Source organism: Hyperolius riggenbachi, chromosome 9, assembly GCF_040937935.1.
Source record: "Hyperolius riggenbachi isolate aHypRig1 chromosome 9, aHypRig1.pri, whole genome shotgun sequence".
In the NCBI taxonomy this organism is placed as follows: domain Eukaryota; kingdom Metazoa; phylum Chordata; class Amphibia; order Anura; family Hyperoliidae; genus Hyperolius; species Hyperolius riggenbachi.
The window spans coordinates 92,806,998-92,834,767 of NC_090654.1; the positions used below are offsets into that span (position 1 = coordinate 92,806,998).

Sequence of the window (27,770 nt, forward strand, 5' to 3'; positions counted from 1 at the left end):
ACTAGAGCGATTTTTTTTGAGTGTTTAGGGCTCGTTCACACCTAAAATAGCTAACCACTAGCGACTTGCGTAAGCGGTTTTTGTGGGTGTTTTTTTACGCGATTTAACGCAGAGAAATCGCTGTACAAATTCTCGTTTTTTGAGCGATCGCAATTAACGTTTCTATATATTCTAATGGCGATCGCTCCAAAATTGTCCGAAAAATGCTGCATGGAACACGTTTGCGATTAGTGATAATCACAGAAAGCCTGCGATTATCACTAATCGCTCAAGTGTGAACACTGCCATAGACTAAAATAGCACTAGCATTTTTAAAAACCACTAGCGCTTTAGCGATTAGCGGGAATCGCACGATTAGGGAGGTTTTCAAAATGCTAGTGATTTCCCTAAACGCTCAACTAATGCTAATGGATGGGCCAAATTCCACTGGAGCGATTGTGATTACCAAAATCACAAACGCAGGACTTGCAGCACATTTTTGAGCATTAGCGCTTTGCTTTAGCGTTTCTACAATGTAAATATATAATATATAAACGCTGGCGTAATCACTCGTCAAACCTCCTACACAGAGGGATTTGCTAGCGTTTTTAAATTACTACACACAGTAAAAAATCCAACGTTATTTACCCCAAAGTCGGCACGAAAATTACCCGAAGTTATGCATGATTGCAAAATTACAGTTTCTGGTTATGGTTACAAATTAACTACTTGACCACTGAGGGTTTTTTACCCCTTAAGGACCAGAGCGATTTTCACCTATCAGCGCTCCTCCCATTCTTTTGCTTATAACTTAATCACAACTAATCACAATGACAGGATCTATATCTTGTTTTTTTTTGCCACCAATTAGGCTTTCTTTGAAAGGTACATGATGCTCAGAATTATTTTATTATAAACACATTTTAATTGGAATAATATTAAAAAAGTGGAAAAAATTAATTATTTCTCAGTTTTTGGCCATTATAGTGTTAAAATAAAACGTTATACTTTGGATAAAACCCAATTCATCCATGACTAATTATAAGCCCGCAAATGAAAAATAGTTAATTTTAGATGTAAGTGTAGGTGCTGGTTTTCTGAACAGGAAGAGCCGAGATTCAAACCCTGGTCTCCTGTGTCAGTGGCAGAGCCTTTAACCTTTACACTATCCAGCCAATAAAATGCAATGGCAGCTTTCAGGGCAAGATAAACTACACTTTGGAAACTTGTAATTTGTAGACAGACAATGTTACTTGTGCACAAAAGCAAATCTGATAACTGTATGAGTAATAAAAAGTAGGAAAACACATTTTTATTGAATGTTATGTCAGAGTTTCAGATCACTTTAACCTCTTTGGCGGTATTGACGAGCTCAGCTCGTCAATGACCGCTGGAGGCCTCGCTGGGCCGATTTAGATAATTTTTATTTTAAAACACGCAGCAAGCACTTTGCTTGCTGTGTGTCTCTAACGATCACCGCCGCCGATGCGCCGCTACCCCCCCCCCTCAGACCCCGTGCGCAGCCTGGTCAATCGGTGGCAGGCAGCGCTGAGGGGTGGATTGGGACTCGCAATGACGTCATCACGATTGTCGCCATGGCGATGGGGAAGCCCTAAATGAAATCCCGTCCAGAATGGGATTTCCGGACAGGCTTGATCGCCGGCGGCGATCGGAGGGGTAGGAGGGACGCTGCAGGGAGCGGGGAATCATGTAGCTAGCGCTAGGCTAGCTACATGATTTAAAAAAAATACAAAGAAAACCGCTGCGCAGCCACCCTGGCAAAATAAATAGAACGCCAGGGTGGTTAAATAAAATGTGTTTTGATGTAGTTTTACTATTTGGCCACAAGATGTCCTCAGTCATTATTTCCGATTCACATACGTATGGACATAAATCGGAAATAATGCGTGCACTGTAACAACAGGAAAATACAATGAAGCAGGCATCTATTAGATGCCAGCGTTCATTGCCATGGGGACTTAGATTAATGAATGGGAACTTTCCCATTCATTCATCTCCCCGCTAATGGGCAGCGACGGGAGACTAAGACTAATGCTGGGAATACACGGAGCGATAGCTCCTTATCAATCGAGCCGCTGATGGCTTGATTGATAATATCCGACAGCTCCGATGACCGCGCGGATCAATTCCCCGCTTGAGCAGGAATTGATCTGGGCGGCCGCGGGGACAAGCGGGGACGGGGCGGGATCGCTCCACATATTCCCAAGTGCAGTTCTCCCGGGCCGTGATTATACTGCACAAGGTGCAGTAAGTAGTTAAATAGAGTCTGAAGCCAGATTAAAAATGGCTTTTTAGCTCATATTCAGCAGGGGCATGTTTGCCCCTGCTACAACGCCGCTATCCCGTGGCATAACGAGGGGTCTTTACCCCCCAAATCCCCCCTGCTACCTCCGGGGAGCGCTTCTGTGTGAGGCAGGGCTATAAGCTGCAGCCCAGCCTCACAAGCGTGTATCAGTGGTGGCTCTCCCCCGCCCCTCTCAGTCTGCTTTTGCTGCACTGCCCTGCCTCACACGGAAGCGCACAGGGGCAGCAAAATCCACGACCAAGTTGGTCGTGGATTTTGCAGGGGGTATTTGGGGGGTAAAGACCTCTCGTTATGCCGCGGGATATCGGCGTTTTAGCAGGGGCAAACATGCCCCTGCTGAATATAAGCTTAAAAGCCATTTTTAATTTGGCTTCAGACTCTCTTTAAATTATAATTTTTTCTGAAATGTTGCATTACAATCTTGCATCATAATTGTAAATTACGATGAAAAATCACGATTATGCGAAATTCATGTTCTTGTGAATAATTTTTACCACTTAGTATCTTTTTAGATTTGCATACTACACTATCAGTGACTCTTGGTGTGTGCATGTGCCGGGAAAGGTCAATGATATGTCTATGTGCAGGGCCCCTCTTTGCAAACTACACATTGTAAGTATACCCGTACCTATAGCTACCTCTTCTCACTCCCGCTCCAGTCCTTGCATCTCCCCTGCAGCTGCATAACAGTACACGGCGGTATATAAAAGTTATTATGTGAGTTACAATTAGGGATGGTCGCTGCATTCCGCGGAATTACAAATTCCGCTATTCCGGCTGGAATTTGGTGATTCCAGTTCCGATGCGAAAAATGAGCTCTCTCTCTCTCTCTCTCTCTCTCTCTCTCTCTCTAGGACTTGATGCCATTGAACTGAATTTTCAGCTTAAAACCATCAATGGATATCGGCAGAATTTCACAGGCAATTTGGAATTCCGCCGGATTGAAAAAGCGGTGACCATCCCTACTAGAGAGAGAGAGAGAGAGATGAATCTACATGGCTATCTGGGGTTCTCTTCGGACAACTGTTGAACACAAAAGGCAAGGCCATGCCTGGGTGGGCTTGAAGCACCAACCTTGCAGTTAACAGCCAAATGCGCTAACCAATTGTGCCACAGAGACTGTGTACCACAAAGACTGTGCATGCAGTTGTTGTTGAATGATTTTATGGGGATGTATGTGTGTCTTTTGGAGGGAGGAAGTAAGTCTGCTCCAAGAAGTTTCAGAATGTAGTGTTGGTGGTATAATGGTTAGGATAGCAGCCTACTGAGCACTAGACCTGGGTTCAATTCCCAGCCAATGTATGTAAGCTGGCTTTTGAAATTCTACAATTCCCTAAGCAGGCTCATTTTTCTCTTGGATATATCACAATGGTACATGCTAGGCTGGCTTCAGCATGTAGCATTGTAGTGTGTTGTGTTGGTGGTATAATGGTTAGGATAGCAGCCTACAGAGCGGTAGGCCTGGGTTCTATTCCTGGCCAATGTGAGTTGGCTTTTGACATACGACAAATCCTTAAGCAAGCTCATTTTTCTTTTTGGATATATCACAATGGTACATGCTAGGCTGGCTTCAGCATGTAGCATGTAGCATTGTAGTGTGTTGTGTTGGTGGTATAATGGTTAGGATAGCAGTCTACAGGAGGGAGGGAGTGAGTGAGGAGGGAAAGGACTAAGGGAACAGTTAATAGGGCTTATGGCTACTATATAGCATAAACAAGGTTGCTTTTGCGATTATTTTAATTTTTCCGCCGGAATCCGGAATTCCGCGGGATTTCGCAAAAATCCGGCGGAATTTTCATAGCAACGGAATTCAGCACTGGCGGAATCCGCAAATTCTGGCAGAACGGAATTTACTTTTTCCGATCATTCCTAGTTACAATTAGTTATTATTCTGTTTATATTTACTCTTCAAAATATAACACCTTAAAGGGAAGGTTCAAGCAAAATAAAAAAATGAATTTCACTTACCTGGGGCTTCTACCAGCCCCATGCAGCCATCCTGTGCCCTTGTAGTCACTCACTGCTGCTCCAGTCCCCCCCCCCCGCTGGCAGCTTGCCGACCTCGGAGGTCGGCAGGACGCATTGCGTACATTTTTACGCATTCCCACTAGTGCAGGAACATTAACACATACATTTCTACGCATTACTGGTTCAATGCGTAATTTTTTACGCATTGAACCAGCAATGCGTAAAAATGTATGTGTTAATGTTCCGGCACTAGCAGGAATGCGTAAAAATTTACGCAATGTGCCCCTGCTGACCTCCGAGGTCGGCAAGCTGCCAGCGGGGGACTGGAGCAGCAGTGAGTGACTACGAGGGCACAGGATGGCTGCATGGGACTGGTAGAAGCCCCAGGTAAGTGAAACTCATTTTTTTATTTTGCTTGGACATTCCCTTTAAGTATAAGAGGTACACAGCTTACCTTTGACATCTGATGAATTGGGATAAAATCTTTAGATTTTTCACAGACTGGAAAAAGAAAAAAAAAAAGGTAATTAAACAATGGCAGTGCCAGAGTCACATGAATACATGCGCAAGCTAACAGTGACAGAAAACAAAACAGTAAAAGTGTTCAATAAAACCTGTTAAGTGCTTCCAGACTTTGATGATTGAAATCTACGGCCAGTTTTCATCCTGTTATACCTGCCAAAGCGTAGATTTCTGCCGCACACTTCAGCTGAACGCATCGCTCTCTCCCCATCGCAGATCACTCGCCCTGCTGTCTATATGACGGCAGAGCTGTGTGAGCCGGTCAGGAGCCTCTTTCATTGGCTTCTGACCTTGTCATCACTCAAAGCCATTGGCTTACATTGATGGACAGCTCTGCCATCATAGTGACGGCAAATAGAGGGGCCTGCGGGGATGGATGGTGTGTGCAGCGAATTCGTCAGGAGACGCGGTTCTTTGGTACCAGCAGTCTCTGGTCTTTAACGGGGCAGAGACTGCTGGTACGTAAGTGGTTAATCTCATGTCTGGTATTTTCTTCCCTCAAAGGCCTCAATTCATAAAAATGAGCGTGGTAGTTCAGAGACGTGCGGGAAATTACTGCTAGCGGTAAATTAGGGTTTTTGCAGTGAATTCATTAAAAAAATTCTGAGTGCGATAGCAGTCGGTAAGTGTGCGGTAAGTTTGCGGTGTGGTGCGGAAAGCTGTCGGTAAAATTTGCTGAGTGCGGTAGTTTGCCGCTGACTTCCTAATGACAAGGTGCATGCTGGGTAGAAGTAGGCAGTTTTAGACACATGTGACTTATTTTTTATAAATTATTATATTTTTTATAAATGATTATATATTTTTTATAAATTATTATATTTTATATAAATATATATATAAATATATATATATATGTATATATATATATATGTATATATACATATATGTATATGTATGTATATTATATATATAATTATCCTTATAAATTATATAACTCTGTACGATTTCTAACCCTTCCTCCTCTGTATCCTTAAAAATTCCATAACATTAACCTGAAAGGGCTCCATTTGTCACCTAAAATGCTACTGTGTAGAGCAAACTCGCCAGGTCTTTGCTGGCGATAACAAGCTGTTATTTATCGCTTCCTTACTCCCCCTTTTTTTTCCATGAATACACTTCATTCACTTTACCGACACAAACAACGTTTACATTACCGCACCATTACCACACTAATACCGCATGCGATAAACATGCGTTAAATTTTATGAATCCACTAACAAAAATATACCATGCAGTAATTTACTGCTTGGGCGATAACGCATGCGGTAATGCTTTATGAATTGAGGCCAAAGTAAGAAATCTTTCTTCTATTGATTTTGATCATCTGCATTTCAGTTTTCTGGGGCACCTCTTGCCTCCCAGTTACCCAATTTAGACTGGAAAGACTTTATTTATTCTTTTTTCCGCATTTTTTTTGTAAGTGTATCATTAGGCCATCCAAGAGATGTGTTTGTATAAGAGCAGGCAAAAGTCAATAAATGGATGACATAAAATTACAGTAATATCAAAGACCTCGGCGTCATTTCTGATGGCCCACCATTTTTGTTTGTAAGCTATGCAGATACCTGAACCTGACAGAAATGGTTAGACTCTTTCAAACAGAATCAAACAGAAAAACACGGCCTGCACAGATGTAACTAGTCAGGGGATAATTCAATTATAATTAACTGTCAAATTATCTGAAAAAGTAGCACAATGTACTTACTCTCCTCATTTGGCCAACTCTCTTCAGCACTTAATTTCAAATCCCAAGTCTTATATATTATGCATCCAAAAATACCCAAAAGGAGTAAAATGGCAGGGATCAAAAAGTAGTGGTGTCGATTTTCTGTAATGGACAAAAATGGAGACAAAAACCATAAAGCAAACTTTACATACATTTAATTTCTTTTAAAGCAAACTTAAAAAGCTCACGTCACGTGCTCGTGCACACTAGTGCACTCATTTAACAGTGAATGAGTTTTGCTAATAGCAGCACTTTTTTATGAAAACAAAAAAAAGTTGAAAAAAAAGTATTAAAGTGACAGTGTCACCCTTAAATAATAAAGTCTTTCTCTCATTCCCCACCCCCAGTAAAATATTAAATCCTACCTAACTAATTAACCTCTTGTGTTACCTATACTTAGCCCTAAGATTAGTGGATACCTGTAATGGCTGTAGTGATTGCATGCGATAGCTCTGGGACCCAACACTGTACATATGCATTGCTGTGCTTGGGGTCCCCAAACTGTGTGCCATAGCGATCAGATCCAATCACTACAAACACACAAGCTGGTGATAATGGTATGCCACATTCCACAACTAGTGATGAAATATGGCATGTAGGGTATCATATTAACAGGGCAAAGACAAGTAACATATTTTGAGATGTTTTATAACTGTGGCACATGCCATGCGAAATTTGTAAAATGTGAAATATGAACAAATGTATCTTTTCTGCACTTACGCCAACATTTGTGTGCATAGCTGGCCCAGCATATACCCGCTGATGGGTTACAAATTACCGGCTCTCCAACTTACTATCATTTTCTTCCAGATCTATACTTTGCCCAGCCTAATCACAGCCCTTTATCAACCCTTTCAATTCATTAACCACTTTGTCTCCAAGGGTTTTTCCCCTTAAAAACTAGAGCACTTTTCCCATTTTATCGCTGCGTCCATTCATCTGCCAATAACTTTATCAGTACTTATCACACTGAAATGATCTATAGCTTGTTTTTTTAGGTGAGGTACTTTTTGCTAAGAATTATTTTATTCTAATTGCATTTTAATGGGAATAATAGGAAAAAAATTGAAAAAATTATTTCTCAGTTTTTGGCAATTATAGTTTTAAAATAAACCATTCTACTGTGGATAAAACCTACACATTTTATTTGCCCATTTGTCCTGGTTATTGCAGCGTTTAAAAAATGTCCCTAGTACAATGTATGGCGCCAACATTTTATTTGGAAATAAAGGTGCATGTTTTCAGTTTTGCTTCCATCACTAATTACAAGCCCATAATGTAAAAAATAAAAGTAATTTACTCTCTTGACATACATATTAAAAAAGATCAGACTATAAGGTAACTATTTATGTTTTTTATTATTATTATTTTTTTTATGAAAAAGTTTAATTTGGGTATTTATGGGAGAGTGTGGGAGGTAAGGTGTTAAAGTGGATCCAAGATGCACTTTTACTCATTGCATAATTGTGTTCCTTTCCTATTGTTTATAGGGCATTCCTCAAGCCAAAAACTTTTTTGTTTTTGTTTTAATACTCTAATTCCCTATAAACTAAACAAGCCACGCCCACAGGTTTTCAGAGAGCAAGGCATTTTTTCAGACAGTAGCAAGGGCTCATGGGAGCTCAGTCTGGGCAGGAGGAGGGGGAAGTATTACTAGCCAGAGATTTCAGAGGCAGAGGGGAGGAGGGAGGAGGAGGGGAGATTAGGTTTTTTTCACAGGCTGAGTGCTCGAGATGCAGATAAGCCTGCCTCTGTGTAATGTTTAAAAACAACATGGCTGCTGTCATTGTATCACAGAAAGAAATAATCATATTCTATTTAAGCTGTTTGCAGCTAGATTTGCTGTGTAAACTATCTAAACTTTAGATAATATATATAGATAAGTTACTTGTTATAGTTAGTTTTTCATCTCGGATCCGCTTTAATTTTAAATTATATGTAGGTCTTTTTTTATTGAAATAAGTGTATGTAGGTGTAATTTTACTATTTGCCCACAAGATGCCCTCATACATTTTCTTCCTGCCGCATACTAATAAAAGAAAGAATTTTGCTTTTAGTGTGCGCTTTCACATGGTGTCCGAAAAAGTAGTGCATCCACATGTGGCAACCTCGTTACATGCAGGAAAGCCGTGCGGGATTCAGCCAAGTTTGATCCGCGCAATACATCTAACCCTGCAATTTCTTTCCAAATTCTTCCATGTTTGCATTTGTGATTCTGAGTTTTGTGTTTTTTAGGTTCCAAATCTTTTTTCTTTTCACATTTTTAACAATGGCTCCAGTAGTGCACGTGATAATTCTAATCTTCCAGGTAGGTAAGCATTTTTATTATGCTTGAATATTACTCGAATGTGGACCATGTCCTTGGGGGGCTGTCCGTGCATACTGTCTTATGCAAACGGCGCCTGCCTTAAATATTACTGAGCCTAAAAAAATAAAAATTGAAGGCCAAAAAGTTTCAGAAGTTAAAAATACAGTTCCAGCTCGTTGAGTATTCGCTACCCCGTTTCCAAGCTTGTACATTAGTCTAAGTTGTGACAGCGCTCCTCTTAGTGTAATCTGTGAATTCAAAAGAAAAAGCTCCACATAGTGCGTTACTGATATAACTGTATTGCAATAGCATGCAGCCACCCTCGCATGCACTGTGATCCACTGTGCTCCACTCCGTGTCACAAATCCACACAACACCCCTTCAGTATAGCAGCTCACCAGATTGACACCAACTCAAAATCCAAGTGGGTCTAGCGTACAAACTCCACAGCAACAGATTGTACTGCTCCAGTTTTCCAAAAGTATAAATCCAGTATTTAATCCACAGGTTGCATATAAAACAAGATGAAACAAAGCATAGCGTAATACAGCTTTAAAACTTAGCACATGGGCCTGCGCACTTAAGCACACTCACTTGATCCAGGTTAATGTGAAGTCTATCGGGCTATACAGCCCAGCAGTATCGCTCTTCCGTGCGGTGCCGGTGTCCCGTGCCTCCGCTCCGTAGGTAATCCTTGGATCGGCGAACCCTCAACTTCCCCTGCCCAGTGGGCTGACCCTGATGAGTCCTTAGGACGAAATGTGTAGGGAGGAGCCAGGTGCGTCTGACGTCACTGGGTAGCGGAAGTGGAGGATTCGCCGATCCAACGATTACCGCCGGAGCGGAGGCACGGGACGCCGGCACCGCACGGAAGAGCGATACTGCTGGGCTGTATAACCCAATAGGCTTCACATTAACCTGGATCAAGTGAGTGTGCTTAAGTGCACAGGCCCATGTGCTACGTTTTAAAGCTGTATTATGCTATGCTTTGTTTTATCTTGTTTTATATGCAACCTGGGGATTAAATACTGGATTTATACTTTTGGAAAACTGGAGCAGTGCAATCTGTTGCTGTGGAGTTTGTATGCTAGACCCTGTGGCGAACATTACAGAAAGTCGTGCGCAATCGCCAATGATTTTCGTATGGTCCTGCACAATTACTGTCAGTCCTGTGTACATGTACAATACATGTCTTTTTCCCTCTCTTCTCTTAAAAACACAGCCCTTCACCCTCACATCCTGTGTCAGGTCGGAAAAGAATTTCACACGTGGCCGACCCCCTGGGCAGAGCCATTTGGCTACACAGCTCATGTCCCAGAAACTAGCTCAAACTGGCTGAGATAAAAGTTCCCTCCAAGCTCATAGACTCAAACAAAGAGAACTTTAATTTATTAATAATTCAAAATAGGTTTGGCACAGCAAGACAAAAATGACATTTCCTGATACCTAGAAATCAGCTCTATCATTCACCTGAATTGCAATTTTCTGGCTATCAGGAATCAGTAGAGAAACGGCTTTATCCGGCCTGCGTAGAGCGAATGCAATAGAATAGGCATGTATAGCCTCGTTTAATACAGGGCCGCAGGCCGCTTATGAATATAGTCTCGGATTTGCGATGCGCCAATCTGGGGCAGAGTCAAACAGATTATTAATAATTGGTACATTTCTTGCTCTGGGGGTGGCAACCTTGCTGCCAGGAGATAACCCTGCCTTAAACACACCTACTTTCCAGGTAGTGACAGCCCCAAAACTCAGGTCCTCTAAAAGTGGGGCGGGACCAAACCTGCCCAGTTCTCCAAATTTCATCAACCAAGAAAGTCCAGGCATGCGTTCAAGGAGGACCAACGCATGCTGTGTTCAAGGACTCTTCACCTTAATGCCTACTTTTAAACTGGACTCTGTTTCTTCATTCTCCAAATGGACTATCAGCCATAACTAAGTAAGAATTTTCTGATTTTATTCCTTTTTATTTTTAAGCTCTGTGTATATATGTTAATTGGTGTATATACCTGTATGTAATGCATTTTTGTTATTAAACATTTTAAAAATCGTTTAATGGTTGTGACCTGTTGCTGAACATACACAATCATACCTATTCTCCTGAAATCGCTACCCTGTGTTTAGGTGTGCCTTTATAACCCGTATGCGAGAACCCGGCCCAGATATAACGATCTGACCCAGGTTCCTGCATACTGCTAAGGGTTAATAGAGCGTTCTCGAAGTCCTAGTATAATTACAGTAGCGGGCTGTGTAACTCGCTTGGTGGCAGATCTTTGAATTGTATGTGTGAGGTGAATCCGTTGGCATCCGAACACTCCCTCCGCGAGTCAGTTCATCAAATTGTGAAGTCGGGTTACCCTTCGTGATGAACAAAATGACCGTGTGAGAAGATTTCTGATGCTGATCGATTGACCCCATCCGCAGACCGGCCTTGCGGTCTGTGACAGACCCACCTGGATTTTGAGTTGGTGTCAATCTGGTGAGCTGCTATACTGATGGGGTGTTGTGTGGATTTGTGACACGGAGTGGAGCACAATGGATCACAGTGCATGCGAGGGTGGCTGCATGCTATTGCAATACAGTTATATCAGTAACGCACTATGTGGAGCTTTTTCTTTTGAATTCACAGATTACACTAAGAGGAGCGCTGTCACAACTTAGACTAATGTCCATGGATACTGTGTCAACCACTCACTCCTTTTAGGGTGTAGCATCCCCTTTTGCCAACCTGGGTCCTGCCATACCTTCCTCGTTCTATATTCAAGTTCTAGCTTGCTTCTGTAAAGCAGTAGGACCACCTATTTAGAAGACATTTTTAAAATAAATGAATAATCAATAGGCCAGTATGCCGATAGGTCCTATTCCTTGTCTCTCTCAGATGTACCGGTATTTTAACTTTTGTACATGTGGTATTAATCGAGCTAAGTCACTTTTTAGAGGCCATGTTAAACAATTTGCTCTACACAATAGTTGTTTGATCCCATGCTTACAGAATCATGCCAGTAATTTACATTCAATGTGATGTGTTAATTAATGTTTGTTTATTCACAAGCGTTTGAACCAAGGGTCAGGAACCTTTCTGTCTGAGACAGCCATAAACACCACACATTTTAAAATGTAATTCCGTGAGAGCCATACAATTTGTTTCAAACTGGGACAGTAGAACTCAAGTCCCTGTTGCCATGGTGATGTGTATACATCCATTGTTTTTTTATATCTTGGGTACTTGGTAAAAGGAAATACATACAGCAGCTTCTATTACTTTCTCACTACAGGGTCATTTTAACCTCCGTAGTGTTAACCGTGAACGTAACTTGGGCTTCATAGCTATGTAAAATGGTCAGGCCTGATTACTCATGACAAGCTGTTACAAATTGAAAGTTAAAACTTTACTACAAAATAGAACAACATGGACAGTGTTCTTCTGCCATCTAGTGGCTGATCAAAATCATGTAGCCTTTAGCCGTGTACTGCTTGACTGTTCTACTACTTTGCTATGATGCTGGAAGCAACAACATGCAGCAAATTCACATTATACTGTAAATTTTAAGTATATGTTACATTTTTTATTTATTTTAATAATTAATTGCCTTAAAGTGTACCTGAGATGACCCAAATGGCAACATTTATTCTTACCTGGGGCTTTCTCCAGCCCCATGTATTCCATTGCCTTCCTCCCTATCCTCCCGGGTGCTTCTTCCCATTCATTTACAATCTTTGCCAGTAATAGTCTCCAGTCACGTCAGTCCAGCTCCACTGCGCATGCGCATCCCCATCATACTCCCGTCACAGGGAGAGTCTCTGCAGCCGAACCCGTGCAAATGGAGCCCATTATTTGCAAAGATTGTAAATGAACAGAGCTGCCCAGAGGTCTGGGGAGAAGCATACAGGGAGCTGAAGGAAGCCCAAGGTAAGTATAAATGCTGTCATATGCGTCGTCGTCATATGCGTAATTCGTTTTCTGTAGGGAAAATGAGGTAATGAATAAAATTGATTATTAATTTACAAACATTAATTTACAAATTATTTTGGCAGTGTTTGCTCATTGTAAAATGTTTCCTCACCCTGATTTACATTCTGAAATTTATTACAGATGGCAACATTTTTAGTCCTGTCTGGTGCAGCTCTGCAGAATGTTTGTTTGCTGAGAATTCCGAAGCCAGTAGAAAATATACCTGGCCTCCCAAAATGCTCTGGGAGGAGAATTCCGAATAACTAAACAGCCTGGACTAAACATCTCTGGGAGGGCAGGGATACATACAATTATACAGCAATATACAGTATAGATATAGGAAGTGTTTCCTGATTTCAGCATTAGAAACACTTCCTATATCTATATATCGCTGAAGGGAGAAATAAGACACCTGCAGCCAAAGCTTGAGCAAGCTAATGAGAGATCTGTTCCTGGATCCTCTGCAGTTTCCCCATCAAAGGCACAGCCTAGCAAAGGACAGGCCACCTCTGCACATAACAATGCTAATGCAGATGAGCAGGAGGACCCCCTGCAAGCATACCCTACAGCAAACACAGCAGTGACTGAGACAGTACTTGCTATGTTGCTGTCTCTGAAATCCACATTGCAAAAAGAGATTAATAAATCTAATAGGCATCTACAAGCAGCCATAGATGAAATAGGGACCCGCACAGAACACATGGAAAATAAGAGGGCGGAATTCACCAAAACTCACAATGAATTTGTGGATGCGTACAAAGAACAGGCAGAGGAGATTAAATGGTTGAAAACAAAGATAACCATTTCAACCCTCTGGGATTTTTCTCCTTATGCATCAGAGCAATTTTCACCTCCCATTCGTTTGCTAATAACTGTATCACTACTTATCACAATTTATTAATCTATACCTTTTTTTTCCGCCACTAATTAGGCTTTCTTTGGGTGGTACATTTTGCTAAGAATAATTTTTTTATAAATGCTTTTAACAGGAATATTGAGAAAAAAATGGAAAAAATTCATTATTTCTCAGTTTTCGGCCATTATAGCTTTAAAATAATACATGCTACCATAATTAGAACCTATGTATTTTATTTGCCCGTTTGTCTCGGTTATTACACCATTTACGTTTTGTCCCTATCACAATGTATGGCGCCAAAATTTTATTTGGAAATAAAGGTGCATTTTTTCAGTTTTGCGTCCATCACTATTTACAAGCTTATACCGTAATTTAAAAAATGTTCGTAGTATACCCCCTTTACATGCATATTTAAAAAGTTCAGACCCTTAGGTAACTATTTATGTGTTTTTTTGGTGTTTTTATTGCAATTTTTTTTTCCATTTAACATTTTATTTGGGTAATTTTTTGGTGTTGGGAAATAAACAGTTAATTTTACATGTAATAATGTGTGTAAATTGCCTTGAAAAATGTATGTAGATGTAGTTTTACTATTTGGCCACAAGATGGCCACATTGATTTTTCTTTTTATGTCCTCCTCTCTTCCCGGAAGCATAAGGAGGATGGAAAACGTTTTTTGTTTTTTTTTCAGAAAGACTGCGGCCTCTGATAAGAGACCGTTGGTTTGAGGACTTAGATCGGTGAACGGGAACCATGTTCCCGTTCACTGATCTCAGGGCTACTGGGGAATGGCACGGGTGCACAGGGGCACGCCCGCGAATGCATGCGGGAGTGCACCGAAGTGCGCCACTGCAGCAGAGCAGCTGTCTGGATGTGATGATCACATCCGGGCGGCTGAAATGGATAATTGATAGCGAAGAGAGATCACGCAGCTGCCTGACTTTTCAGAGAGAGACTTGCTAATCAACAGAATTCACGGAATCCCAAAACCTAAAGATTTGCCTGATACTATCCAAAGAGATGTCCTGCTGCGTTTACATGTTTACCATATGAAGGAAAAATGAATGCAGCAGATGCACAAACCTCCACCGCTACCAGAACAGTACTCTTCTCTGAAGTTTTTTGCTGATATATCTGCAGCTACTGCTATGGCAAGAAAATCCTCCCTAGATGTGAACTTTGATAATATGACTATAAAGACTTGTCAAATGTTATGTATGCATAATCTCTCTCTCAATAAAAACTTTTTGACAAAAAACAAAATACATTTTTTTCGTTCGACAAAGTGTGACATTTTTACCATGTTTTTCTAGTTGGAAATGTAATGCTGAACAGGTTAAACCATCTAGCCACACATTATAACAAACATAAAAAGTAACAACTTTTTGTCACAAAACTGAGATAAAAGTTTCTATTCTTCTGTTTATTTTGAAATAAGGTTGAATTTATAAATCACCTAACCTAGAGAATGTTAGTGCACGTCTGGCCAACCCATGGCCAATGCCACAGCTGAGCCAGCCCTTTACAGAGCTACCTGCACTCCATAATTCACGATGTTTAAGTTGTTCAGAAATCCACATTAAAAGTCTTCATGGAAATGCAATACAATGGGACTATATATATTGTTAGGATAATAAAATAATACCTTTTTGCTGACAGGGAGTCACTCGTATGGAAACATTCTTCTTGCTGGCAGGGTTATGGACTATACACCAAACCTCTAAATCCCTGGAGTCCCGACTCACTGGCATCTGAATGGTGGCTGCAGTACTATTATACTCATGATAGTCAGAGTCTCCATGTCTGTATTTCCAGCTGTAGGAGACGTTTGATGTGTTCGGGACAGAGCAATGAAGAACCACATTACACGATTCATTGGTCCTATTTATTTCTGTAACATTTACAGATGGTGTAGGGACAGCCTCTGTAGTTATAGAAAGGGGGGAAAATGTACTGAATCTGATCATCTAAATTGCAGAATTGAAAAATATGACATACATCAACATTCATGTAGGCACTATTTTTGTTTACTGTTTAAAGAAACAAGAACCTTCCACTAATTGAACAATTCTGTAGACATGATACTGTCACAATGCAAACATCAGAAAATAAAGTGTATTCCCAGCCAATCTGGGGAGGTTTGTTACGTATCATCCTCCCACTCTGATCAGCTCCAGAAGTCTAGAGGCCTTTCCGAGACTGGGGTCCATATGCAGTTACATTTTTCTCCTGAAATATTTTCAAACTTGTCAATAAAATGCCTTTTAAATTGCCAGCAGGCAAGAAAATACTTAAAATAATTGTAATAGTACTTTTCATCTTCTTTTTGATACTTTTTCAATTGCAAAGTGCTGAAAAATTATTCTAAATAGAAGATGAAAAAGGATCTCCTAGGAGAAAACTCAGGAGAAAAAGTTAATTTCATATGGGCCTATATCTGAAGAGTCCAACAGCTGTGCAAAAATGAGCAACCACCTGACTTACAGGCAGGGGAGAGACCAGGGCACATATGCAATTCACCTTTTCTTCTGAGTTTTCTCCTATTAATATTTTTTCATATTCTCTTTAAAATAACTTTTCAGAACTTTGCAATTGAAAAAGTACCAAAGGCAGGTAAAAATGTATTATTAAAATAATGTTTATTGTCTTACTTGCTGGTGGTTCAAAAGACATTTTACTCAAAAGTTGAGAAAATATGACCTGTAAGAAAACTCAGGAAAAAGATTGAATTGCATTTGGGTCAAGGTCTTCTAGCATCCCCGTCCCCATTAATTAGATATTGACTACTTGTTCAGACTTTGGGCTCCCCTCTCCTCACCTCAATAATTTGCTAAGGCTGATATAGAGATGCAGGTGTTCCCTGGAAGCCCTGCTTAATCTGAATCCTTTGCTCACTCACTCAGTCCACTCTGATGGCATCACTTGTATTACAGAGTAGATAGCGATGGCCTGGCTGAGATGCCATCTGCTACCTGCACATGGGATAGGGCCCTACTTATCCATACCTGCAGAGCTCACCTCCCTCCTGCCTGCCCACCTTATCCATGCTCAGGTTTGTGCACAAGAGATGGACTGGAGCATGTAATATTTTATTTTCCCCATAAATAGCAAACAAAGTCTAGTGAACATGCTCAAGAGTGAGAAAATTCTATGCGATAACGTGAAAACTGTGGAAAAAAATGTGAAAAAAGCAAATATTTGAAGCAACATTGCAACCATGAACATATTTTTGTAAATTCACCCTAATATTACTTATCTCAGAATCAGAATCATCAGAATCATCTTTATTATCGCCAGCACACCAAGTGGTGTACCCGGAATTCCTTGTGGATCACATGCCAAGAGAAAATCGGGAACATATAACAACACATGATGCAAACATAGCGAAGGCAAGCAGGACATACATACATTTAAGGCATATTTGTTTCAATTCAATTAGAGTCCTGGGGGGTGGGGTGGGGGGACAGGGATTGCTGCTGTGGGAGTCCATGTTTCAGTCATAGTTTACAGCTGAGAGGATGGGACGCCTGGGGCTAGAGTGTCCCTGGAATGTAGGCGGGGGGGGGGGAGTTTTGAGTTCAGTGAGTTCAACAAGAGAACTGTTTGGGGGAAGAAGGTGTTCATGCGCCTAGTGGTCTTGGCGGGGATGGATCTGAGACGGCGTCTTAGTGGAAGGGTCTCAAAGTATCGTCTGCCCGGGTGGGAGGGGTCGAGTAAGATTTTGGAGGCTCTTGTCTTCATTCTCATGGAGTAGAGGAGATCTAGCGAGGGCAGTTGGGCACCAATGATCTTTTCTGCTGTTTTTATCACTCTGTAGAGTTTATACTTGTCTTTGGCGGTGGCTCCTGCATACCAGACGATGATGGAGCAGCAGAGGATGGATTCGATGGTCGCGGAGTAAAAGCTGGTGAGCAGATCCCGTGACATTCCGAATTTTTTCAGTTGGCGTAGGAAGAAGAGCCGCTGTTGAGCTTTCTTCTGGGTTCTGGTGGTGTTCTGCTCCCATTTGAGGTCGCTTGTTAGGGTTGAGCCTAGGAACCGTACGCTTTGGACTCTGGAGACCTCGGACCCATCGATGTACACAGGTAGGGGGGCCGGAGGGAGTTTCCGGAAGTCCACGATAAGTTCCACAGTCTTTGCCGCATTGAGAACAAGGTTGTTGTTCTTGCACCAGTTACAGATCCTCGCAACTTCGTTTCGGTAATTGTCCTCCCCGTTTCTGTCGATGAGGCCTATGAGCGTGGTATCATCTGCGAATTTGATAACTTTGACGGAGTCTGAGGCCGAGGTACAGTTGTTCGTGTACAGAGAGAACAGGAGAGGGGACAGCACGCAGCCCTGCGGAGCTCCGACGTTGGTGGTTCTTTCGCTGGAGATGCGACTGCCAAGCTTGACCCGTTGAGTTCTGTTGGAGAGAAAGTCCTTTACCCACTTGCAGAGGAGGGAATCTGCCCCAAGATGCACAAGGTTGTTGATCAGAATGTCCGGACAGATGGTGTTGAAAGCCGAGCTGAAGTCCAGGAAAAGGACCCTAGCATAGGCCCCTGGGCTGTCGAGGTGTTCCGAGATGTATGCCAGGCTGACATTGATGGCATCGTCGACTGATCGGTTTTCCCTGTAGGCAAACTGGAGTGGTTCGAGGAGGGAGCTGGTGGAGTGCTTCAGGTGGGCCAGCACTAGCCTCTCGAATACTTTCATGGTGATGGGGGTCAGGGCCACGGGTCTGAAGTTGTTGAGTTCCGTGTTCCCTGGTTTCTTGGGGCCTGGGATGATTATGGACCTTTTGAAGCAGGAGGGGACCTTTCCTTCTGATAAGGATCTGTTATAGAGGGAGGTGAGGATGGGAGCTAGTTGGATTGCGCAGGTTCTCAAGCAGAGTGAGGACACCCCATCCGGGCCCGAGGCTTTCCTGGGATTGAGTCTGCGGAGGTGTCGTAGCACAGCCTCTTCCTGTACTGCGGTCAGAGCGGGGATTCCACTGGCCCCTGGGGGGCCCTGGGCGTCCTCTGTCGCGGATGCCGAGAGGTCTGGAGCTGGCTGGGATGCTGGGGCCACGGGCTGCTTGGGTTGGAGATCAAACCTACAGTAGAACTCGTTGAGTTCCTCCGCCAGTTGTGAGCTGGAAGCTGCTTGGTGAAGGGGAGGTTTGAAATTCGTTGCCGCCTTGAGACCCTTCCAGACTTCCCGCGAGTTTTTGGACTGTAGGCTGAGGCCTACCTTATTAGAGTAGGTCCTTTTTGCTGCTTTCAGTTCTCTGTTCAGGGTATTCCTGGCTTCCCTGTACTCTTCTGGGGTGCCCGACTTGTGTGCCTCTTCCTTGATCTTCCGGAGACGTCGTAGGTTGCTGTTAAACCAGGGCTTATCGTTTGGGAAGACTTTGAAGGTTTTGGTTGGGATGCATGCATCCTCGCAGAAGCGGACGTAGGAGAGGATGTTTTCAGACCATTCCTCCAAGGTGGGTGCCTCCAGGGTCGGCCAGTCGGTGCATTCCAGGCATGCCTGCAGCCTCAGTTTTGCATCCTCGGACCACTTTTTAACAGTTCTAGTGATGGGCTTTGTCATCTCAAGCTGCCTTCTGTAAGAGGGGATCAGGTGGATCACGCAGTGGTCTGAGTTCCCTAGGAGAGCGCCTCGAGAGGCCTTGTTAATATGAAAATGCATTTGCAATGAATTAAAATTTTGTGATTTCGTAATGCAAACCGAAATCCATGAAATTTGGAATTCGTTCAAAATTCTAGGCGTAATTTTGGAACTTCAGTAGATTCGGAACATGACAATTCCGAATATCCCTAGTCCTGAAACTGTTGTCCAGTTGCAACTACGTAATTTTCTTTAGACATACTATGACCTGTATAAATAAATGCCAGATTTCACAGGCAAACTGAAAGTAATTATACAGTAGAGTCTCAGTTATCCGGCACCAACAGAGATCGGCTGGTGCCGGATAAGTGTGCTTTCTGGTTGATTAAGACTTAATGTTAAAAATTGGCCTAGCTAATACAGAATTATATCCTACTCTGTATACATACCATTTACTCCGTATTAAATGTTAATATACAGTAATTTAAAGGAAACCAGAGACCTGAAAATAGAAAGAATCAAGAAAGAATCAGGGCTTCCCCCAGCTCCATAAGCACATCTGAGTCCCTCGCCTTCCTCCCGCAGTTTGCCATTCAGCCGCAATCAGCCCCAGAAACTGTCTCAGTCACGCAAGTCATGGTCTTCTGCACATGCATGGGAGGTCCATCCAGGCACAGAAGACCACGACTGATGTGATGGAGCCAGTTACCGGGGCTGATTGTGGCTGAACGGCAGTCTGCAGGAAGACGGCGAGGGACTCAGACGTGCTTATGGAGCTGGAGGAAGCCCCGGGTAAGTATTGATTATTTCTATTCTTAGGTCTCTGGTACACTTTAAAGTATATTAGCCTTGGGAAAGCCATGGAACCCAGTCTTAAAGGGAGTCTGAAGTGAAGAAAAAAAGTGCCTTCTCATTCCTCTCCTGGTCCCCTCGTTCCACCGCTCGCGTAATAAGTCGCCGACCGATGAGCCCTAGTGCTCCCGAAGATGGGCAACTCCATGCTGCACATGTGGAAGCACGCTTTCTCACGCACTTGCACATGTGCAGTAAGGAACCACCGTCTTTGGGAGCACTCGGGCTGCCAAAGACTTTTTAAGCCTCCCGCAGCAGGAGATTTGAATGGGAGAGCCAGCGCTGGAACAAGGGGACCGTGAGATAAACGAGAAGGCTCTATAGGACCCAGAGCCTTCCCTCTCCTTAGGTAAGTATCTGTTTTTGTTTTTTTTTTTGTTCACTTCAGACTCCCTTTAAGCACAGGAAACCCCACAAACAGCCTAAAAAGTTGGCCTTAAAGTGACACTGAAGCGAAATAAAACTTATGATATAACGAACTGTATGTGTAGTACAGATAATTAATAGAAGATTAGTTGCTAAGAAAAGAGTCTCATATTTTTATTTTCAGTTATATAGCTTTTTTTTATAACATTGCATCATTCTTTAATATTTGCAGTTTACATCCTGCACTCTGTATTTTAAACTATGGAACAGATCAGAGCTAATGTCTTTTTGAACTTTCCTGCAGTAAAACCTTAAACAAACAAGAAACAGTGAGAGACAAGGTTGAGATGAGTGCTTCAGAAAACAGCACTGCAGCTGACCAAGCTTGGACAGAGAGCTCAGAGAAACTTTTTTGCATAGATAACAATCAAAGTTTCTTGACTCTTCCTGTACTGGAAACAATATGAGACTCATATCTGTGCTACTAATGTTCTATTTCTTAGCTGTACTACACATACAAATCATTATCTCATAAGTTTATGTTCACTTCAGATTCCCTTTAACCACTGTGAATACTTCTGGCGATTTGTGCTGGTTGGTTGAGACTTCTGGTTAGTTGAGCTCCAGATAATGCAGACTCTATTGTAATATTCTCCTGATGCATCTAATATATTCATGAAAGGCATATAGTTATATGCAGTTGTATTTGACATTTACTCTTTCCTAGCCCTTTTGAAACACGACTTTACAAATACATAAGTCTGAACACGTACCATACAATGTGACATAGTAAGTAAATTTAAGAAGCTGATGGTCCACCAGAGTAACATATGCATAGTAGATCCCTTCATCAGCCTTGGTTGAATCTTTTATACGTAGGACTGTTCCATTCTTCAGTGCCTCAAGACGGCCTGTAAATTGATGGTAATGGGGCTGCAAATCATTGTCTTCAATTTCTGCTATTTTGAATGTTTGATTCCTGTTATCAAACTTCCATGTCACTTGCGTAGGAGGCTCTCCGACTGCTATTGACAAGTCAACAGATTGGTTGAGAAGGCCAATCACTTTAAAAGAAGAACGTTCCCCTGTTATGAAAAGAAGAACTTTGTAAATAATCTCATCTTGCCACATAACATGAGTGCAATGTCATTGCTGATTTTTTATTTCACAAACACATAGTGGAAAGTGCAGTCAGGTCATAAACCAAAATTTCTTACCCAGGGATACAATAATTTGATCGGCTGAAATCACTAGCATTAGATCAACTATCCAATGGACAACAATTTTTGGACAAATGATCAATTATTGTAAGTGTCACATATCTATGCCAAGCATCAGAGAGCTACATCATGGTCAATGAGTAAGCTCCACCCTTCCATAAATCACTGTCACATGATAAATTACTATTGGTTTCCGCTAGCCTACCAGCAGCAAATATTTATCCAATGGTTCTCATACACACGTTAAAGCAGTGGTTCTTAGCCTGTGTACGATTGAAATTCAGGAGTTTGGTGAGTCGGTCTCAGGGGCTTGAGGGAGGTGTGTGTGTGTGTGTGTATCCGTTCCATTGAGTTATGTTTTGAGGTGTTATTCATGTTTTAATTGTTTTGTTCTTTGAATGCAGTGATTTTGTAAGATGCATGGTTCATTTTGTGTACGTATAATATATGTTTTGAATTTGAAAAAAATATATATTTTTCCAACTTTCAAGGGTTCTGACTATAAAGGGTTTGGTACCTCCAACAAGGTTAAGAACCACTGCAGTAGATGGTTCTTGGCTAAGGTGACCAGTCAGAACCATCTCTACCAAGGATCTAGCATTTACACAGTAGCTGGATAGTGTATTGGTACCCTTCCGTCTGGAGGCCCCTCCCTTGTGCTGAATACCGCTATCCCTCCTCCCCCCACCATAACAACAAAACACATTGAAAGACTGTACACATCTGTGTGGCCCCCAACTGTCATTCAAGGGTATCGATTTCCGATCCCCTGTGGACGACATACTTTATGCCTGTGTACACACTTTACATATGAGCCAGTAGACAGAAAAACTGTAAATAAGCGATACGGAAACACACTGGTACTCAATCAGACTTATTAAATACATTTCTTGTTTAGTTTTCAGTGTTCAGCAAAAGAAAAAACTCTTAGGGCCCTTTTACAAAGGGGCGGTGCAGTGCGGTATTTTTACTGCACCCCACCGCCGGGCAATGAAAGTCTATGGAGGCTTTCATACTGCCACCTAACAGCGCGACGCGAGTGACAATTTCACCGCATCCCCGGCGCAGGGCCAGAACTACATTACCGCTGTGGTGTTGCTTCGACTTAGGGCGATCTGTGTCATCCCGGAAGTCATGTTAGTCAATAGCGATGCGTGCTTCTTTAACCATTTCAGCCCACAGGGACTTTTCACCTTATGCATCAGAGCAATTTTCACCTCCCATTCATTCGCTAATAACTTTATCACTACTTAACACAATTTATTGATCTATATCTTGTTTTTTTCCGCCACTAATTAGGCTTTCTTTGCGTGATACATTTTGCTAAGAATTATTTTTTTGTAAATGCATTTTAACAGGATTAATAAGAAAAAAATGGAAAAAATGCATTATTTCTCAGTTTTTGTCCATTATAGCTTTAAAGGGAACCCGAGGTGAGAATAATATTGAGGCTGCCATATTTATCTCCTTTTAAGCACTACCAGTTGCCTGGCTGTCGTGCTGATCCTCTGCCTCTAATTCTTTCAACCATAGACCCTGAACAAGCATGCAGCAGGTCAGGGGTTTCTGACAATATTGTCAGAACTGACAAGATTAGCTGCATGCTTATTTCTGGTGTAATTCAGTTCCCTACTGCAGCCAAATAGATCAGCAGGGCTGCCAGGCAACTAGTATTGTTTAAAAGGAAATAAATATGGCAGCCTCCATATCACTCTCACCTCGGGTTCACTTTAAAGGGAACCAGAAAAAAGATTCTATACATACCTGGGGCTTCCTCCAGCCCCATACACACGGATCGCTCCCACGCCGCTGTCCTCCGCTTCCTGTATCCGGCGGTACCGGGTCCCGTAGTTTCAGCCAGCCGGCGGCAGCACGCGGACAATTGTCCGCATCACAGGGGCTCCCGGCATACCCGTACAGCTGCATACTGCGCAGCCGCACGCGTAAGGGTATGGAGGGAGCCCCTGCTCATGCGGACAATTGGCTGCGACCGCCGGAAGTGACGGGACCCGGTACCGGCGGATCCAGGAAGCGGAGGACGGTGGCGTGGGAGCGATCCGTGCGTATAGGGCTGGAGGAAGCCCCAGGTACGTATAGAATCTTTTTTCTGGGCCCTCTGGTTCCCTTTAAAGTAATCCACGCTACCATAATGAAAACCTATATATGTATTTTATTTGCCTGTTTGTCTCGGTTATGACACCATTTAAATTTTGTCCCTATCACAATGTATGGCGCCAATATTTTATTTGGAAATAAAGGTGCATTTTTTCAGATTTGCGTCCATCACTATTTACAAGCTTATAATTTTAAAAAATGTTCGTAGTATACCCCCTTCACATGCATATTTAAAAAGTTCAAACCCTTAGGTAACTATTTATGTGTTTTTTTTTGTTTTTTTTCATTGCAATTTTTTTTTCCATTAAACATTTTATTTGGGTAATTTTTTGGTGTTGGGAAATAAATAGTTAATTTTAAATGTAATAATGTGTGTAAATTGCCTTGAAAAATGTATGTAGATGTAGTTTTACTATTTGGCCACAAGATGGCCACATTGATTTTTCTTTTTATGTCCTCCTCTCTTTCCGGAAGCATAAGGAGGATGGAAAACGTTTTTTGTTTTTTTTTTCAGAAAGACTGCGGCCTCTGATAAGAGACCGTTGGTTTGAGGACTTAGATCGGTGAACGGGAACCATGTTCCCGTTCACTGATCTCAGGGCTACCGGGGAATGGCACGGGTGCACAGGGGCACGCCCGCGAATGCATGCGGGAGTGCACCGAAGTGCGCCACTGCAGCAGAGCAGCTGTCTGGACGTGATGATCACATCCGGGCGGCTGAAATGGATAATTGATAGCGAAGAGAGATCACGCAGCTGCCTGACTTTTCAGAGAGAGACTTGCTAATCAACAGAATTCACGGAATCCCAAAACCTAAAGATTTGCCTGATACTATCCAAAGAGATGTCCTGCTGCGTTTACATGTTTACCATATGAAGGAAAAATAAATGCAGCAGATGCACAAACCTCCACCGCTACCAGAACAGTACTCTTCTCTGAAGTTTTTTGCTGATATATCTGCAGCTACTGCTATGGCAAGAAAATCCTCCCTAGATGTGAACTTTGATAATATGACTATAAAGACTTGTCAAATGTTATGTATGCATAATCTCTCTCTCAATAAAAACTTTTTGACAAAAAACAAAATACATTTTTTTCGTTCGACAAAGTGTGACATTTTTACCATGTTTTTCTAGTTGGAAATGTAATGCTGAACAGGTTAAACCATCTAGCCACACATTATAACAAACATAAAAAGTAACAACTTTTTGTCACAAAACTGAGATAAAAGTTTCTATTCTTCTGTTTATTTTGAAATAAGATTGAATTTATAAATCACCTAACCTAGAGAATGTAAGTGCCCGTCTGGCCAACCCATGGCCAATGCCACAGCTGAGCCAGCCCTTTACAGAGCTACCTGCACTCCATAATTCACGATGTTTAAGTTGTTCAGAAATCCACATTAAAAGTCTTCATGGAAATGCAATACAATGGGACTATATATATTGTTAGGATAATAAAATAATACCTTTTTGCTGACAGGGAGTCACTCGTATGGAAACATTCTTCTTGCTGGCAGGGTTATGGACTATACACCAAACCTCTAAATCCCTGGAGTCCCGACTCACTGGCATCTGAATGGTGGCTGCAGTACTATTATACTCATGATAGTCAGAGTCTCCATGTCTGTATTTCCAGCTGTAGGAGACGTTTGATGTGTTCGGGACAGAGCAATGAAGAACCACATTACACGATTCATTGGTCCTATTTATTTCTGTAACATTTACACATGGTGTAGGGACAGCCTCTGTAGTTATAGAAAGGGGGAAAAATGTACTGAATCTGATCATCTAAATTGCAGAATTGAAAAATATGACATACATCAACATTCATGTAGGCACTATTTTTGTTTACTGTTTAAAGAAACAAGAACCTTCCACTAATTGAACAATTCTGTAGACATGATACTGTCAGAATGCAAACATCAGAAAATAAAGTGTATTCCCAGCCAATCTGGGGAGGTTTGTTATGTATCATCCTCCCACTCTGATCAGCTCCAGAAGTCTAGAGGCCTTTCCGAGACGGGGGTCCATATGCAGTTACATTTTTCTCCTGAAATATTTTCAAACTTGTCAATAAAATGCCTTTTAAATTGCCAGCAGGCAAGAAAATACTTAAAATAATTGTAATAGTACTTTTCATCTTCTTTTTGATACTTTTTCAATTGCAAAGTGCAAAAAAATATTCTTAATAGAAGATGAAAAAGGATCTCCTAGGAGAAAACTCAGGAGAAAAGGTTAATTTCATATGGGCCTATATCTGAAGAGTCCAACAGCTGTGCAAAAATGAGCAACCACCTGACTTACAGGCAGGGGAGAGACCAGGGCACATATGCAATTCACCTTTTCTTCTGAGTTTTCTCCTATTAATATTTTTTCATATTCTCTTTAAAATAACTTTTCAGAACTTTGCAATTGAAAAAGTTCCAAAGGCAGGTAAAAATGTATTATTAAAATAATGTTTATTGTCTTACTTGCTGGTGGTTCAAAAGACATTTTACTCAAAAGTTGAGAAAATATGACCAGTAAGAAAACTCAGGAAAAAGATTGAATTGCATTTGGGTCAAGGTCTTCTAGCATCCCCGTCCCCATTAATTAGATCTTGACTACTTGTTCAGACTTTGTGCTCCCCTCTCCTCACCTCAATAATTTGCTCAGGCTGATATAGAGATGCAGGTGTTTCCTGGAAGCCCTGCTTAATCTGAATCCTTTGCTCACTCACTCAGTCCACTCTGATGGCATCACTTGTATTACAGAGTAGATAGAGATGGCCTGGCTGAGATGCCATCTGCTACCTGCACATGGGATAGGGCCCTACTTATCCATACCTGCAGAGCTCACCTCCCTCCTGCCTGCCCACCTTATCCATGCTCAGGTTTGTGCACAAGAGATGGACTGGAGCATGTAATATTTTATTTTCCCCATAAATAGCAAACAAAGTCTAGTGAACATGCTCAAGAGTGAGAAAATTCTATGCGATAACGTGAAAACTGTGAAAAAAATGTGAAAAAAGCAAATATTTGAAGCAACATTGCAATCATGAACATATTTTTGTAAATTCACCCTAATATTACTTATCTCAGAATCAGAATCAGAATCATCAGAATCATCTTTATTATCGCCAGCACACCAAGTGGTGTACCCGGAATTGCTTGTGGATCACATGCCAAGAGAAAATCGGGAACATATAACAACACATGATGCAAACATAGCGAAGGCAAGCAGGACATACATACATTTAAGGCATATTTGTTTCAATTCAATTAGAGTCCATGTTTCAGTCATAGTTTACAGCTGAGAGGATGGGACGCCTGGGGCTAGAGTGTCCCCGGAATGTAGGCGGGGGGGGGGGGAGTTTTGAGTTCAGTGAGTTCAACAAGAGAACTGCTTGGGGGAAGAAGGTGTTCATGCGCCTAGTACTCTTGGCGGGGATGGATCTGAGACGGCGTCTTAGTGGAAGGGTCTCAAAGTATCGTCTGCCCGGGTGGGAGGGGTCGAGTAAGATTTTGGAGGCTCTTGTCTTCATTCTCATGGAGTAGAGGAGATCTAGCGAGGGCAGTTGGGCACCAATGATCTTTTCTGCTGTTTTTATCACTCTGTAGAGTTTATACTTGTCTTTGGCGGTGGCTCCTGCATACCAGACGATGATGGAGCAGCAGAGGATGGATTCGATGGTCACGGAGTAAAAGCTGGTGAGCAGATCCCGTGACATTCCGAATTTTTTCAGTTGGCGTAGGAAGAAGAGCCGCTGTTGAGCTTTCTTCTGGGTTCTGGTGGTGTTCTGCTCCCATTTGAGGTCGCTTGTTAGGGTTGAGCCTAGGAACCGTACGCTTTGAACTCTGGAGACCTCTGACCCATCGATGTACACAGGTAGGGGGGCCGGAGGGAGTTTCCGGAAGTCCACGATAAGTTCCACAGTCTTTGCCGCATTGAGAACAAGGTTGTTGTTCTTGCACCAGTTACAGATCCTCGCAACTTAGTTTCGGTAATTGTCCTCCCCG

The 27,770-nt window shown here is 42.1% G+C and overlaps 1 protein-coding gene across 3 annotated transcripts in view; it reads right to left on the minus strand.

Moving 5' to 3' along the window:
• The window catches only part of LOC137532559 (T-lymphocyte surface antigen Ly-9-like), a 128,206-nt gene that overhangs the window by 9,377 nt on the left and 91,059 nt on the right, over positions 1-27,770 (minus strand). For 2 of the 3 annotated variants that reach the window (XM_068253191.1, XM_068253190.1), the window contains exons 7-11: positions 25,239-25,517; positions 21,209-21,520; positions 15,283-15,561; positions 6,501-6,623; positions 4,728-4,774 (exon numbers count right to left, since the gene is read on the minus strand). In XM_068253191.1, coding sequence (XP_068109292.1) covers positions 4,728-4,774; positions 6,501-6,623; positions 15,283-15,561; positions 21,209-21,520; positions 25,239-25,517 — 1,040 coding nt within the window. The remainder of the gene's footprint in view (positions 1-4,727; positions 4,775-6,500; positions 6,624-15,282; positions 15,562-21,208; positions 21,521-25,238; positions 25,518-27,770) is intronic. The other variant, XM_068253192.1, reaches the window with a different exon arrangement.